At 36.6% G+C, this 16,777-nt stretch overlaps 2 protein-coding genes across 2 annotated transcripts; one reads left to right on the top strand and one right to left on the bottom strand.

Annotated features, from left to right (window-relative positions):
• Positions 1 to 7,007: 7,007 nt before the first annotated feature.
• Positions 7,008 to 10,990, top strand: LOC147522774 (protein NRT1/ PTR FAMILY 4.6-like). Its single transcript, XM_086595030.1, is given in 7 exon segments — positions 7,008 to 7,249; positions 7,340 to 7,445; positions 7,534 to 7,751; positions 9,117 to 9,557; positions 9,765 to 9,914; positions 9,917 to 10,451; positions 10,454 to 10,990. Coding segments are annotated over 7 exon segments (1,734 nt in total). The 5' UTR covers positions 7,008 to 7,246; the 3' UTR covers positions 10,735 to 10,990.
• Positions 10,991 to 11,076: 86 nt separating this feature from the next.
• LOC147522773 (NADH dehydrogenase ubiquinone complex I, assembly factor-like protein (DUF185)) lies at positions 11,077 to 16,712 on the bottom strand. The gene is made up of 10 exons (XM_086595035.1): positions 16,429 to 16,712; positions 16,200 to 16,261; positions 15,965 to 16,108; positions 15,497 to 15,607; positions 15,147 to 15,351; positions 14,034 to 14,092; positions 12,836 to 12,888; positions 12,509 to 12,731; positions 11,921 to 12,029; positions 11,077 to 11,839 (listed from the first exon to the last, which is right to left on the bottom strand). Exons 1-10 carry the CDS (start codon positions 16,661 to 16,663, stop codon positions 11,559 to 11,561), a joined length of 1,482 nt encoding a protein of 493 aa, XP_086451161.1. The 5' UTR covers positions 16,664 to 16,712; the 3' UTR covers positions 11,077 to 11,558.
• Positions 16,713 to 16,777: the final 65 nt, after the last annotated feature.

The following is a 16,777-nucleotide window of genomic DNA, read 5'->3' as shown; positions in this document are numbered from 1 at the left end:
AATGAATTTGCAAAATCCATTAAAATATGAATGAGTAGTTTGTCTCCCAAGTTACTCCTACTTGAGATGAAATGGATTTTTCAAAACAAGCGTAATGTGAGAAAAACATTTTCAAAATGATGCACTTGTTCAAAAACGGTGCATTATGCGAAAAATGTCGCGACATTTTTCGAATGTCTTGACCTTTCAAACAATTGCATCATGCCGAAAAGATGTGACCTTTCGAAATAGGCAATCGGTTCAAAACGATTAACTTTATGCGAAAATGGTGTGTCTTTTTCAAACATGTGACTTTTCAAAGAGTCGCTTACTTTTTCCCAAGAGTCATTTGTGTTGTTTTGAAGAGGCACCACTCACCTATAAATAGTGGATGAATTTGGAGAGAAAAGGACACCAGATCACACAGAGTTATGATATTTTTCTTTTCCCCGCTTCTTAGTCAAATACTATGTTATGTTGTGTTGAGTCTATAGAATTGAAGTCTTAGCTTTCATAGAAGGAAATCCGTTCTATCTTGGGAGATAGTTTCCCATCAACCTTCAAGCACCGTGAGGGGGAAAATCTGTCTTAAGTTTGTACGAAACTCATTCCAAAAATATACTTATTGTTAAGTAAACAAGAAAATCAAATTGATATAACAAATATATCATGAACAAACCTTTAGTTTAACTAATGAACTTAATTTACCAATTATTAAATCCGAGCCTAGTGAACACAACATAGGTGATTTCTATAAAGAGTATCCTGCAATACTCCACTTGGATAACATAACTTTCCAAGATATAGTAAATCATTAAAAACTTGACTTATCCTGGTTCTCACGGCAGATATGCACTGTCTTATATAGGAATAGGTTAGAGTATAATATTACTCTCCAGTGCTAACTGAGTCACAAACATAATTCAGTTGGCCCATTGAACCTAGATCTTGGGATCTCCAGTCAACTAGGTTGATTTTTCCATTATGATGACTCTTGGTTGATTATCTTAAAGGCTTTAAGCCCATTCCCCTTGATAATCTTTCTACTTGCTCTCTTGTTAAACCTTTTGTAAGCGGATCTGCAATGTTATCTTTTGACCTTACATAGTCAATTGAGATAACTCCATTTGAGAGCAATTGTCTAACGGTATTATGTCTACGACGTATGTGTCGAGACTTCCCGTTATACATGCTACTTTGTGCTCTACCAATAGCAGATTAGGTCATCAACAGTACACACCGTCAAGTACGTGTTTAGCCAGTTTAGAATATCCTCCAAGAAATTTCGAAGCCACTCAGCTTCTTCTCCAACCTTGTCCAACGCTATGAATTCTGATTCCATAGTGGACCTTGCTATGCACGTTTGCTTTGAGGATTTCCAAGAAATTTATGCATCTCTCCTAGAGTAAAACACCACATTTGATGTCTTTTGAGTAATGCTTCAACAAATTTCCAATTTTGAATTAATTAATTCAAGGAGATTCATAATTAAGTCAAGAAGTGCTCAAGGCCAAAATGAACACAAACGTGAGAACCAACAGTATTCGAGAAGGTATTGCGTGAAGATGACTGTCTAGATTTATACAAACGACTGACAGTTCAAGGACATTAATTGAAGTCTACTGATCGTCCAATTAAATCCGATCGTCATTCACTAAGGCAAGTTCAAGGCCTCCCATGCTACTTGACCTGATGTGGTATCTTTTCATTTGTAAAAGAACAGAAATCCGATGTTTATGATAGAAGAAGCCAAATTTTCATTCATGTGGGGGATTGTTAGAAAAAAAAAATGAATTTGCAAAAATCCATTAAAATATGAATGAGTAGTTTGTTTTCTTCTATCATAAACATCGGATTTCTGTTCTTTTACAAATGAAAATATACCGCATCAGGTCAAGTAGCATGGGAAGCCTTGAACTTGCCTTAGTGAAAGACGATCGGATTTAATTGGACTATCAGTAGACTTCAATTAATGTCCTTGAACTGTCAGCCGTTTGTATAAACCTAGACAATCATTTTCACGCAATACCTTCTCGAATACTGTTGGTTTTCACGTTTGTGTTCATTTTGGCCTTGAACACTTCTTGGTTTCAAATAGTGCTTTTGAGACATTTGCCTTTAAAATTCTCATAGAAACGGCCTCACTTCACACTAACATAGGTGATTTCTATAAAGAGTATCTTGCAATGCTCTACTTGGATAACATAACTTTCCAAGATATAGTAAATCATTAAAAGCTTGACTTATCCTGGTTCTCACGACAGATATGCACTGTCTTATATAGGAATGGGTTAGAGTATAATATTACCCTCCAGTGCTAACTGAGTCACAAATAAAGGACACATGCCTTTATTGTACACATGTTCTAAAAATTAATTGATATTGATTCGAACGGACATTGTACACAGTAAAGCCAAAATTATCCCATATTGATATGACGAAAGGACACATGTTCGAAAAGTGAATTTGAAAAGGCAAAACACGGTACCACCTGTTGGCAAGAAATGGTTAATGGTTTAAACCGTTTGGTTTAAACACGTACACAAGGCAACTGTTGGTGCTTGGTGTCTTGAAGTTCCAGTTTTTTTTTTAAAACATATAAGTGGCGGCTTTTCATGATTTTGGTTTGCAAAAGGTGCTTAAAATTGACTGTGTTATTTTAATAACTTACGCAAACAATCACTTGGTCTATACAAAGAGGGACGTTCAAGCCTCTTGAGAGCAGCGAGCAGTAAAGCCTCTTGAGAACAGCGAACAACGAAGGTTCGTTGAATTTGTGAGTGTATTATCTTCTTTAGTGAATATAAATTGTTTATGCTTTTTGGTTTTCAGGAATAACAAAGTGGGTTTCTATTTTAGAATAGAAATGACAACACCACTAAGTTCTCCTATTCATGTTGTTCCTATTTCATTTGCTTTACCTACTAGTTCGTTGAATGGTATGAACATTTTGGTCCCCGATGATGACCTTATGTTCGTAGAAGTGGAACTCAACAACTACGGGTGTCTACTAGCAATGATGGATACTGGTTCAACTCATACGTTAATCTCTGAGTATGTATCCGAGGCTATTGGATTGAAACTCGCAGAATGTACAGGCTCTATGAGAGGCTTGAACCAAGAAGCCGAATTGGTGAAATGATTCGCTTTGGAAGTTGACATTAAGATGCACAACTGGCGAGGAAAGGTGGACCTGATGGTAGCTCGCTTAGACCATTTTCAAGTCATTCTTGGAATGGACTTCTTGAAAGCAAACAAGGTGGTGGTAATGCCACACTTGGAGGGAATTATGATCCAATATTCTGAGAATCCTTGCTTCATTCCAGATATTAGGAATGGCTGGTGCTAAAAGGGTTCTAAAAATATTGTATTATTTGTAAGATGTATGCGTTTTACTATTGCGCCAAAGAGTGTCAATAAAGAAGATTGTTTAAGATATTATTCTGTAAGCATACTTATAAGCAAAATTGAGGTCTTAGAAGTGTTTCGACACTATATGAATGATATATGACATTCTTTAACAAGACGCCTCACTTGCTAAACATATATCTACATGGTTTTTCAATTTATTGACTTTGTCATGAGAAATTGGGAAAATGTGGGGGATTATGAATTTCCTTGAATTAATTAATTCAAAATTGGAAATTTGTTGAAGCATTACTTAAAAGACATCAAATGTGGTGTTTTACTCTAGGAGAGATGCATAAATTTCTTGGAAATCCTCAAAGCAAACGTGCATAGCAAGGTCCACTATGGAATCAGAATTCATAGCGTTGGACAAGGTTGGAGAAGAAGTCGAAATGGCTTCAAAATTTCTTGGGGATATTCCAAACCTGGCTAAAAATCTAAAGCGTGCCGGTGTGTATACAATGACAGAATCTGCTATTGGTAGAGCACAAAGTAGCATGTATAACGGGAAGTCTCGACACATACGTCGTAGACATAATACCGTTAGACAATTGCTCTCAAATAGAGTTATCTCAATCGACTATGTAAGGTCAAAAGATAACATTGCGGATCCTCTTACAAAAGGTTTAACAAGAGAGCAAGTAGAAAGATTATTAAGGGGAATGAGCTTAAAGCCTTTGAGATAATCAACCAAGAGTCATCATAATGGAAAAACCAACCTAGTTGACTGGAGATCCCAAGATCTAGGTTCAATGGGCCAACTGAATTATGTTTGTGACTCAGTTAACACTGGAGAGTAATATTATACTCTAACCCATTCCTATATAAGGCATGCATATCATATCTGCCGCGTGAGAACCCGGGATAAGTCAAGCTTTGAATGATTTACTATATCTTGGAAAGTTATGTTATCCAAGTGGAGTATTGCAGGATACTCTTTATAGAAATCACCTATGTTAGTGCAAAGTGGATCGCTTCTATGAGAATTTTAAAGGCAAATGTCTCAAAAGCACTATCTGAAACCAAGAAGTGTTCAAGGCCAAAATGAATACAAACGTGAGAACCAACAGTATTCGAGAAGGTATTGCGTGAAGATGATTGTCTAGGTTTATACAAACGGCTGACAGTTCAAGGATATTAATTGAAGTCTACTGATCGTCCAATTAAATCCGATCGTCTTTCACTAAGGCAAGTTCAAGGCCTCCCATGCTACTTGACCTGATACGGTATCTTTTCATTTGTAAAAGAACGTAAAATCGATGTTTATGATAGAAGAAGCCAAATTTTCATTCATGTGGGGATTGTTAGAAAAAAATGAATTTGCAAAAATCCATTAAAATATGAATGAGTAGTTTGTCTCCCAAGTTACCCCACTTGAGATGAAATGGGTTTTTCTTGAAACAAGACGTAATGTGAGAAAACCTTTTCAAAATGATGCACTTGTTGAAACAACAAGATTATGCGAAAAAGGTCGACCTTTCGAAATATGCCTTTGGTTCGAATAGTGCATCATGCCTAAAAAGATGTGACCTTTCGAAATAGGCACCGGTTCAAAACGATGCTTTATGCGAATAGTGTGTCTTTTCGAAACATGTGACTTTTCAAAGAGTTGCTTACTTTTTCTCAAGAGTCACTGTGTTGTTTCGAAGAGGCACCACTCACCTATAAATAGTGAATGAATTTGGAGAGAAAAGGACACCAGATCACACAGAGTTCTGATCTTTCTCTTCTCCCCCTGTTCTTAGTCAAATATTATGTTGTGTTTCACGAGTCCATAGAATTGAAGTGCTAGCTTTCTATAGAAGGAAATCCGTTCTATCTTGGGAGATAGTTTTCCATCAACCTTCAAACACCGTGAGGGGGAAAATCTGTCTTAAGGACATAGTGAATCTTCACTAAGTTCGAATTTAATAATTGGTAAATTAAGTTCATTAGTTGAACTAAAGGTTTGTTCATGATATATTTGTTATATTAATTTGATTTTCTTATTTACTTAACAATAAGTATATTTTTGGAATAAGTTTCGTACAAATTTTACACCAATTAAAAAAAACACACACACAATTAACAAAAGACTTGAGCTCTAGTTGATATATTCACCTTTCTTAACTTTCCTACTCGGCTAGGAAACCTATTACTTATAACTTTCCTAATAGTGTAGATTAATTTATCTTAATTGTAAATTACAAATATATCATAATTATATCCACCAATCACCATTGATTAGTGATTTTCTATATATCCAAGCAGAAATAAATGAATTGTGTTGATCTTGGTTTTGGCCCTACAACATGTATTGCCCTACAGCTTGTACTGTGAGTGCGTGGGTCGGTGAGCAAGTTTTTGAACCTCCAAATCTAATCAATATCATGACTATAAAATTAAAATATTATTAGATGTCAATTCATTGGCATCCTCATTTGCTTATCCTAAGATCACAATATCTAATGCTGAAAAGAACAAGAACAAAGAGTCATACTTTACTCTTGTATTTTTTTGCCAGGCTAACATTCATAATTTAGTGCTCAATAACACATTAACACCACAATTTTTTTCCCACTAGCTTAGAGAGACAGGGATTGGAGACACGAAGGCTTTGCCCCTCCAAACATTTTGAAAAACCAAAAAATTACACTACAACCAGTACAATAATTTTCCAAAAAAATTATAAAAGGCTTCGCCCTTCCAAAAAAATTCAGGATAGTGAATTACTGCCCCTCATATACACCCACCCAACCCAGATTCCCAACTGCGTCCCTGCACATAGATGATTAAATTACTCGTTCCCTTTTGTAAACATTAGTTGGGCAGAGTGTCTGAAAGTTAAATTAAATCGCTAAAATTTTCACCCAAAATAGTATCAAAACTTAGACATACTAGATTACTAGGATAGTATAAGTGTGAAATATCTAGTGCATGCGTCTCATTTTAAATATTTAAAATACAGACATTTCATGAACATTTCTTCCATGGCTAGAACATAAAAGAATGGATAACAAGCTCCTATTATCATATTTTGGTAATCAGTAACGGTCATTTGACCTCGTACAACTTGAACAATTAAGATAAGTGATAAGTCATGTTTATTCCATATTCACTAAGCCTTATATAGGTGTTTGATTCCAACAGACTCTACCAAGAAAATAGAAAAGAGTTACAAATACTCAACCTAAACTGAGTCCGAATTTGTTCACCAGCAGTTATGCTGGTAGATTCTACCAGCACCGTAATTGGTCCACGTGTTACCACTACATCTGCTTTTTGAAGCAATTTAGCTCCTACTATCCACAGGAGAACTAATTCTTTCCTATTTATTAGCAACTAAACCAAGACTTATTCAAATAGCACGTCCTCCCCTCCCTGGTATTACCAATTGAGTCCAATTTAGTTTTTAAACGCAGCCAAACTTGCTTAAGTAGGATGGTGACCACATTACCCTAAACTTTCAACTTGCTAGTGAGGCTTGATTCCCATTTATTTCACTTTTTCAAAATGGATATCTCTTTATAGCCAAGCAATCTCAGATAAGCAGAACCTTACCCTTACTCCTTTATCATTTACTTTATTGGGTTGAGACTTGAGAGTCTGATATAGTTTCAGTGTTTACACTACTGTAAATTGTAGGAAGAATGCTATAAATATATATCGTAGTAAAGTTTGAAATAACTGTGGCAGATGCTTGTTAGGAAGACTGGAAAAGTAGTAATTTTCTATTGAGTCTAGACCTTTCTTTCCATACTGGACCCTCTCTTCCCACCATTTTTATATAACTAGCAGTACCATCCCGCACTCACTCTTTAATTCATAATTGTTTGATCAAGTTCCTCAAGTGTAGAACAAATAGAGACAAGTTGAAAAAATGGTGGGTACCATTATTTCTTTTTCTTTGGTTTCCTTCTCTTTTCTTGCTTTCTTGTTCTTCTACTTTAACAATTAGTCCTTCATTGTGCAGGAAGAAGGTCACCAATTAGAACGATGGGAAGGTTATGTGAACTGGAGGAACAAACCAGCCTTACGAGGTCACCATGGAGGGATGCTTGCTGCCTCATTTGTCCTGGGTAAGTATTATACATTTTCATCACAAGCTAATCAATCTGGTATTGACTACAATTTTATTATCTAACTTAAGCTCGCTCTTTACTTCAGTTGTGGAGATATTAGAGAATTTGGCATTCCTAGCTAATGCAAGCAATCTTGTACTCTACCTATCAAAGTTTATGCATTTTTCACCGTCGTATTCAGCTAATCATGTCACCAATTTTATGGGAACTGCGTTCCTTCTCGCCCTCCTCGGCGGCTTCTTCTCGGATGCTTTCCTGACTACATATCATATATACTTGATAAGTGCAGTGATTGAGTTCTTGGTAAGCATGCTTGCTAGTCTTTATACTTCTTTTCTTACTATATATAGTTCCTTTTCTTTCTGAATTATTGCTTAAAATGTCCCTATTAAGTATGAGATCTCATTAAGTATTAACCTATCCAAATCAAGTTCAGTTTCCAAGTATGATATGGTTGATACAACAGTTTAAATTAAGAGACTAGATTTCGGATAGTTGAAATGAAATTATAGGGTCATTAAGATCAGCTCTTTGCTATCATATCCTTATTCATATTCCCTCACAAACCCCTTGTAATATGTACATCGTAATGCAAACCAATGGTCTAGATTAGCGCAAGATGATTTTCTGATCATCGACAAGTGTCGTCTCTTAGTTTCATTCTCAGTTGGGTCAGAAGATCTTTAGTTAGTTATTTTGACTTATACCATATCATTTTGAGTGCCACAAGTACAAATTAAACTTGACTGTCAGCATCAAGCAATGAGACCAATAGTTGGAAAACGACTGACACGTGTTTCTGGAGAGTTAAGCCTAGGACAATGATGTATGCTAGGTGAAAAAGTACATATCTCACCCAGTGGATACTCCACTATCCGTGGAAGAAATTTCTTTTCAATAAATTCTTGCTCACAGTGCTCACGGAACTTGGATGCAATGCAAATTTATCATTCTAAAATTGCCAAGTAAAATTCATATGAATCATATTATAGTTACACACAATTGCTTATATATGCTCACAGCGCACTGGGACTCGGAAAAATCTCTCTGAAAGATATTTCTTGAACCATGACATTTAGTCTCATGGAGCGCCAAGTGCGTGTATACTATATACTGATAATCGTGTCCCATATACTGGGAGAAAAAAAAAAAAAAAAAAACCAACAGAGAAAGCTCAAAATGCATCCGATCACACACAATCGTGTATTCGTGTTATAAGCACTGGTGTAAATTGTCGCGGACAAAAAAGAAACAAAACTCAGGTGGATTGGCAAAAATCTAGTGTACAAACCACGCCATGGTACTGTAGGTACAATATATAATAGTGAGACTACCCACTAACTGTGCAAATGTCCATGTCTAGGAGACGTTGTTTCTTAGCGTCTAGAAGAATCGAAACCATATGGGCTTACCTTACCACTATATGGGCTTACCTTACCACTTTACCAGGTACGTATGTGGTTCACTTTACCAGGTATGTATGTGGTTCCTGTGTGGTGACGATTCAAAGGTTGTGTCGTATCGTAAGCCGTCCAAGATGGTATCACGTTGGTTGGTTGTGCAAGGGTAAAAAATATTTGTTTTTCAGAAGTTCAAAAGTACTAGCTGTCTAGCTACTTAGCTAGTGGTTTATCTAAATTTAATCAACACAATTTGGTGGTTGTGCAGGGTCTTGTAATACTCACACTACAAGCTCACTTGCCATCACTCAAACCACCAACCTGTAAACCAGTTACCACTGGCATTTCGTGTCAAGAAGCGACCGGTCCGAAGGCCATGATGTTATTTGGTGGGTTATATCTGATTGCACTGGGTGTAGGAGGAATAAAGGGGTCCTTGGCAACGCATGGGGCCGAGCAACTGGATGAAAGCACCCCACAGGGAAGGAAGCAAAGATCAACATTCTTCAACTATTTTGTGTTCTGCCTTGCCTTTGGAGCGCTTATAGCAGTCACATTGGTAGTGTGGATGGAAGACAATATGGGATGGGAATGGGGCTTTGGGATCTCTACTGCAACCATATTTTTGTCCATTCCCATCTTCCTTCTTGGTTCTGCCACTTACAGGAACAAAGTACCTACTGGAAGTCCTCTGACAACCATAGCTAAGGTAATCCTCTCACATGCTGAAAGACTTCCATCACTGGAGGAATCATTTTCTTTATTTGTAACAGCACAAAATGACTTGTACGATGTCGCGAGATTGTGTGCGCCCCTCTATTTTATTTTATTTTGTCTGTGCCCCTCTATATCATATCCGGTCTACTAGAGGTTCCTCCCTTTTGAGTAAAATCTAATTTCTTGCTTCATCAAACAGGTCCTAGCAGCGGCGATGTTGAACACTTGCATCAGTAGGAGTTCGAGTAATGCAGTTGCAAGTATGGCCACTAGCCCGGCATACCAAATCGAGTGTACTGAAGTAGAAGATAAGGCCAAAGAAGAAATTCCAACTAAAACAAAACGAAGGGCATCAAGTTCCTTGACAAAGCAGTAGAATCCAAGCCGATTCACCAAATGCTATTCTGCACCAAAGAGCAAGTTGAAGAAGTGAAAATCATTGGCAAGATCCTCCCAATCTTTGCTTGCACCATCATGCTCAATTGTTGCCTAGCGCAACTGTCTACCTTCTCTGTCCAGCAAGCAGCCACAATGAACACCAAACTTGGTTCCATGAAGGTCCCACCAGCCTCCCTCCCCGTCTTTCCTGTTGTCTTCATTATGATCCTTGCCCCATTGTATGATCATCTCGTCATCCCATTTGCAAGAAGAGTAACCAAAACGGAAATGGGAATATCCCATCTACAAAGAATAGGTATAGGGCTCATACTATCTATCATCGCAATGGCAGTGGCAGGTATGGTTGAGGTCAAACGGAAGAGGGTAGCTTCGAACTTGGGTCTACTTGAATCTAGTGAACCATTACCTATCACATTCTTTTGGGTGGCATTGCAGTACTTGTTTCTTGGATCAGCAGATCTCTTCACTTTGGCAGGGCTTTTGGAATTCTTTTCACTGAGGCACCTTCAAGTTTGAGATCTTTAGCCACCGCGCTTTCTTGGGCCTCACTGGCAATGGGATATTATCTCAGTTCTCTGCTTGTATCGATGGTTAACAGTGCCACAGGCACCGGAAATCATACTCCTTGGCTCTCTGGAAGAAACCTGAATCAGTACCACCTTGAACGGTTCTACTGGCTTATGTGTGTGCTAAGTGTACTGAATTTCTTGGCCTATCTTTTCTGGGCCAACCGATACACCTATAGATCAACAAGAGCAGTCATCAAGTAAATTTCTAAAGCTAAAGGTAGCTTGAGCAGTGATTACTTTCAATGGCGCCAGTTTTCTCAGTTAATACACCATATCGGCTGTAGATATCCATAGTCATGGGGGCCTTAGGTTCCAACCAAGAGATAAACAACCTACATTGATCATTTAGTTAGTATATTATTTCTAGTTTTGGATTGTTATCCTACTTACATTCAGCCTCTGGTTAAAATTCTTGGTTTGGAAACTTCCTTTTATTTCTATATGTTTTGATCCCCTACAAGTATTTTATCCAGACAGGTACATAAATCCACAAATAACTGTGAAAAATACATCTGCCAATATACCTATAACAAGACAAAAAAATAAAAAATAAAATACGAAAATGTACTCATAAAAACAACTATAATGTTTGAAATACAAAATTGACAGGAACCCACAAAAACATGAGCCTGTTCCCAGTTCCAACTCAGCTCACTCCGAAACTTCTCGGATATTTATTAATAATTAATTAACTGGAAAACAATTGTCTCTTGTATAATGAAAAAGGTCATTGTTTTCCTGCACAATTTTCTATCCAGCAACTAATCAACTGATGTTTACACATGCTGCCCATACTGCAATCTAGAATTTGGAAGTTGACTAATGGGCCCACAAGGTTGTTTCTCAGCATCAGTATTTGATACTGCAATTTTGTCCGAGGCAGTAAGGCATGGTGAAAGTGAACAGGAGTTTAGCCAAACCACCTCCCATTCCACTGTATTTATATCAAATGTGTATACGCGTGCCATCATGGATGATTGCTCCAAATACATTTTAATAAGTAGCGAGTAGCCGAGTACCCATACCTATAGGTGTCTGATCTTATTATCAAATGGAACTGGAACACCTTGCTTCTTGTTCACAATTGCCATTGCTAAGTAGCGAGTACCCATACCTATAGGTGTCTGATCATCAGGACCCTCCCAGAATGGGGCTTCTCCATCTCCCACCAGTCGCCAGTAGCCACTCCTAAGTAAATCAGCCTGTTCATCATTGCAGTTCTGCACTAGCGCTTCAACTCGAAAATTTATACCAAGTGAACCCAAAAACTGAGATTGAATAATTGGACCATGGATGGAAACATTATCTGTAAAAATGATGAACATTTAAAGTGGGGGAAATCTGGAAAGCTTCTGAACAACAAAGTGGATGTATGTAAGATCCAAACCTGAAGCTTCTTCTGCAGAATGCCTGATGGAAGCAAAATCAACATAAGCGCTGAGATCAGCTGACCCAGGATCATCTAGTATGTCCACAAATTTGTGTTTCCTAATAGCCTGTGCACAAGCAAAGTCGGTTGGGAAAATGAAAATAAGTAACTTGCGAGTTCCATTAAGAACACAAGTACACAACAACACTTCAAAACAGAAGTCTCAAAAAATGAAGCACATATACAAGGAAAAGACAAGCAAATCATTGAAGAAAATAAGTTTACATTCCTTTTTCTAATTGGTGAATTTCACTTTCTAAATCTCTATATATTGCTTTGAATTTTTTTTACTAAACATTTCTTCAATAGAGAAATATTGATGAAGGTGACAATCTAACAATTTGAGCTTTGTTTAAATCTCTCTATCTTGACAATTACCAAATATAAATCCAAATTTAACTTTGAAAACAATGTAAATAGTACTATTGACTTATGCACAGACAACCTTCGAAAATAACCTTCTTTTTTATTAAAAAGAAACGCAAGTTTTCAAGACAGTTGTATTCCCTTCATTGATTCAAAAACAGTAAGGACCAGTTTACATACCTGAAGACTATCTGAAACAATTCCATTCAGGCCGTAATCGATTATAAGAGCCCCACCACCATCGGAACCTATCCTTTTGGCAATATTGCTAGTCAACTCCATGCCCTTTGGGCAAACCTCAATCTGCTCAAGCTTGGCTAGTTCTTCTTTAGCCGCCCATTGACACCGTTTAATTAGAGACAGGGTTGCAGGTGTAGGTTGTGGAGATAGAACAAACTGAAACCTAAGGATATTCATGAAACGAGATTCCAGATTAAATTTTGTTCCAGACCAGCAGATATGTGCACAATGCAATAATTGTAGAAAAAAAGATATCTGAACCCTTACGATGAATCCTCTGCCACATCAACCATCTTCTCAGACCAGCCACGAGATGCTTTCTGTAGACAGAGAATGCAGTTACAAAATGGGAAAAGTAAGGGGGGGATGAAAACAAAGATGTTACTGTGAGTTTAATTTATAGAGCAACTAAAACAAAGTAAATACAATGTTTTAGCCAATTACAGTTGCAGGATAACAAAGGTAGAAGGCAGTATCTTGGAACATAATCTCAAATATTGGAACGGGGGAGAAACAATACTATCATAGTAGTCGAGGGTGGAATTGATGCAATATGCATGCTTTAGCAAATTACAGTAACGGGATAACAACGAGAAGTAAGACCGTAAGAGTCAAACAAAAAACAAGAAACAGTCAAACTTGAGTAACCTAATCAAGAAATAAACTCTGAGCTGATAATTATGTCTCCATGATCATCAGAGGAAAGGACCAATCCCATAAATGATAATGCTTCAGCCCATGTGAATATATCATACATATACTATACAAACTATTTTACAAGAATAAATATCTAAATCATTAGGTTTTTATGACAAATGTTAACTTTTTAAGTGTGCCGAGTATCAAAAAAATATACCGATTATTAACAACTAAAGAACTATATTTTAACAATTTTTTTTTTGTTTTTTTGCTCGGTAAAGTTGAAATCTCATTAAAAGTGAAAAGAAAGTAGGCCAAGAAAGCCTACTATTACAAAGAAACAAAATAAAACTAAAAACATAGCCACAGGAGGCTAATCTGAGAACTACAAATTATTCTACTTCTAAATACAAAAACATATCCCATCTCACCACAAAATACTCAAAAGGGATACTCCTAAACTCTTTAAAAATCTTAGACCACTGAAATAATAAAACCTTAATAGATATGATAAGCTCCTTTGCTTAGATGCGGAAACGCCTTCAAAGTGTCGACGATTTTGCTCAATCCAAATACTCCACATAATAACAAATGGTAATAAGCTCCAAAGACCCCAACCCTTCAACAAATCCACCACTGCCAGACTCACCCAATAAAACAAGACTCTAAATGGAAAGAAGACAAAATTTTAACAAAGCACAATACCAACATTATAAGATAGACATGATGAACACTACCTCTACGGTTAATAATCAAAGAAATAATCCTAAAATCATAATATATATTTAGTGTGAAACCTCCTTATGGAAGAAGCAAATAGGTCAACCTGAAATTGATGAATTGGCAATGCATCAAAAAACTCGTGTGCAATAATTATCGTAGGCACTGCAAAGAAGCAAGTTAAGAACTATGTATCAGATGGGGATACAAACCAATTGGCATTCAGTACAATGGGAGTAAAACAGGAACAAGCTAGTTTTCATAAAGAGGAATTACTTCATAAATATAAAAAAAATAAAAAGGAAAAACAGGAAATAAAGTTTTGTCTCGAATATCAAGAACCGGTTGACAATTTTATCTCTTCGTTCAACTTTATTAAGATTGTTCTAACTTTATGATGCAGAACATTAGTTCGTCTGTCAAGTGTTATAGGCGTGCACCTATACTTCCTACACATTTCATAGGTGGGCGTCTATATGTTCAGTGGTCAAGCCCATGGGTCGTGAGCCCACTTTTTGTTGCTGCTTTATTGTTATTAGTATAAATAAGAGGCTTGTAATTAGGATACTTTAAAGTTGATTTTTATGAAATTGTGAGATTCAAGAAAAGAGTTGTCTTTTAGGTTTCTTTCTTTTGTTTAATTGAAGAGAAGATTGTTAAACTGAAGCTTCCGCCAGTTTAATCTACATCACTTTAGCTCTCCTATCCAAACAATGTACATTTTGGTTTAATCATCATTTATAATATTTGATAATCTGAAGTCATACTTTAACAGTTTGAGCTACTACTACATCTTCATGACGAATCCTATAATCAATCTCAAAATCATCATTCTCAGTGTACAAAATTAATAAATTACAGATAAGGTATCTCATAGTTGTGAAAATTTAATTCCACGATTGTCCTATTTTTCCTATTGTAAATACAACTTTCAACCTAGATTTCTTTGGCTCCTAGAGCTATATCAGAAAGCTCCAGTTTTAGGACAAAGTTCAAATACTATTTGCAGGTTGCAGTGTCCTATTTGTTGCAGTACAAATATTCCTACATGGTACTTATGATCAATATCCATAGAAGTTCTCCAAAGCTTGGTTCCGGATTGATCCCTTTTTTATTTTATTAAGTAATACATAATCAATTGCAAATAACATCACCAAGGCACCCCATTTTGTGTGTGTGTGTGTGTGTGTGTGAATATTGAAACTCAAGAAGTCCTTACATCCTGATGGAACCTGCTCCAATGTGGCATGCCATGATACTGGAGCTCCCACAAACATGCTAATAGTCCTTTTATCACCACTACTTTCACCGACATCTTCGCCTGCACACTTTGGCGTTAGATACTGAAGCTTCTGTAAAGTGGGACTACATTCTACCATATGTACATGCAAAGACTTGGTAAACTTGTCAAATTTTGATGCACCCTACAAGAAAGACAAGCTCCAGTTAACTCTATAACTAACAGTTATGTTCATGACATATAATCATCAATTGCATGCTTCTCTTCTTAGAAATAAACTAGATAATCTAGTCAAAGATATGCAATACGTGAAAACATTGGTGCCTTACACGGAGAAGATCAGCCATGAGGGTTCCTCTTCCTGGACCAAGCTCAATTAGGTTCACTTTATCCGGTTGTCCCATCTGCTCCCATAGACACATGGTCCAAACACCTATCAACTAGAGAGCATCATGTCAAATAATACTTTTTCCTGGATAAAACTATTTACCACAGGCGGTAACATGAGAAAAAAGAACAACAGGATAGTTCTCAAAGAGAATAGCAGTAAAAAAAAATCACAAACATATAAAGATATCCGAACTAGCACTCTTTTGGAACATCAACAAACAACCACTTTGGGTTAAATGAGCCTCTAAGTAACAAATTTTCAAACAGCTCCACCTACACATTGATCATAAGATTGTCGTTTTCTACGTTCAAGTCAAGTTAAACATATTGAATAATAAGTTATCCAATCTAAATGAGCTCCAGGGCTAAATACATTTCATTTATCAAAGAAGTGCAAAAGAGTGTACCTCTCCAAACATCTGACTAACTTCAGGAGAAGTAATGAAATCACCCCCAGAACCAAAAACATCTCTATTCATATAAAAACCGGCTTTGGGGTTTGTCAAAACCTCCTCCATATACTCTGCAACCGATATCGGCCCACCTCGAAACTGAAAGAATAGCAAACAAACAAACAAACAAAACTTCAACAAAACAAAACAAAACTACATTACACAAACAGAACAATGTGTCATTACTAACCTTAATAATGCCTTTTAACTGCTTAACCAGCTCAGAATCCGAACAAGGTTCATGAGAATGCTCTGGAAACAAAATTAAGAAACTGGGTCATCTTAAAAAGGTTCATAAATCACAATCAAACATAAAAAGAAGATAACTTTTATTATTAAAGCATGATAAATTGGTCTGCATGAAAATGTCAATATTAAGTAATAAAAATGTAAAAAAAGAATGAAACTTGAGGAGTTACCTGGAGGGTTATATAACCCAGAGCGATCAATGGAGAGAGTAGAAGATGGCTGTTGTTGAGAAGATTCATTACTTGGTTGGTCTTCAAGAGAAGAAGAAGAAGAAGAGAAGTTTTTGAGTGTGTGGTTGTGAAGTGTTGTAGTGAGAAATGAGGATGGGGAAATGTTTTTGGAGGTAAGGAAGATATTTGAAGAGAGTGAAAGTGAGGTGGTAGATTTTAGTATTCTTCTCAGCATTTTCTCTCTTCTTTGCCTCCCCTGTTTCTGTCTTCTCAAAGTTTACAGAACGATCAAGAATTTTACACAAAAAGAACACAACGAGGAAAGTATATCAGCTTGAGTTCACAAATA

The sequence above is a fragment of the Coptis chinensis genome, chromosome 1 (assembly GCF_015680905.1).
Source record: "Coptis chinensis isolate HL-2020 chromosome 1, ASM1568090v1, whole genome shotgun sequence".
Classification (NCBI taxonomy): domain Eukaryota; kingdom Viridiplantae; phylum Streptophyta; class Magnoliopsida; order Ranunculales; family Ranunculaceae; genus Coptis; species Coptis chinensis.
This window is presented reverse-complemented; position numbering and strand designations above follow the sequence as displayed.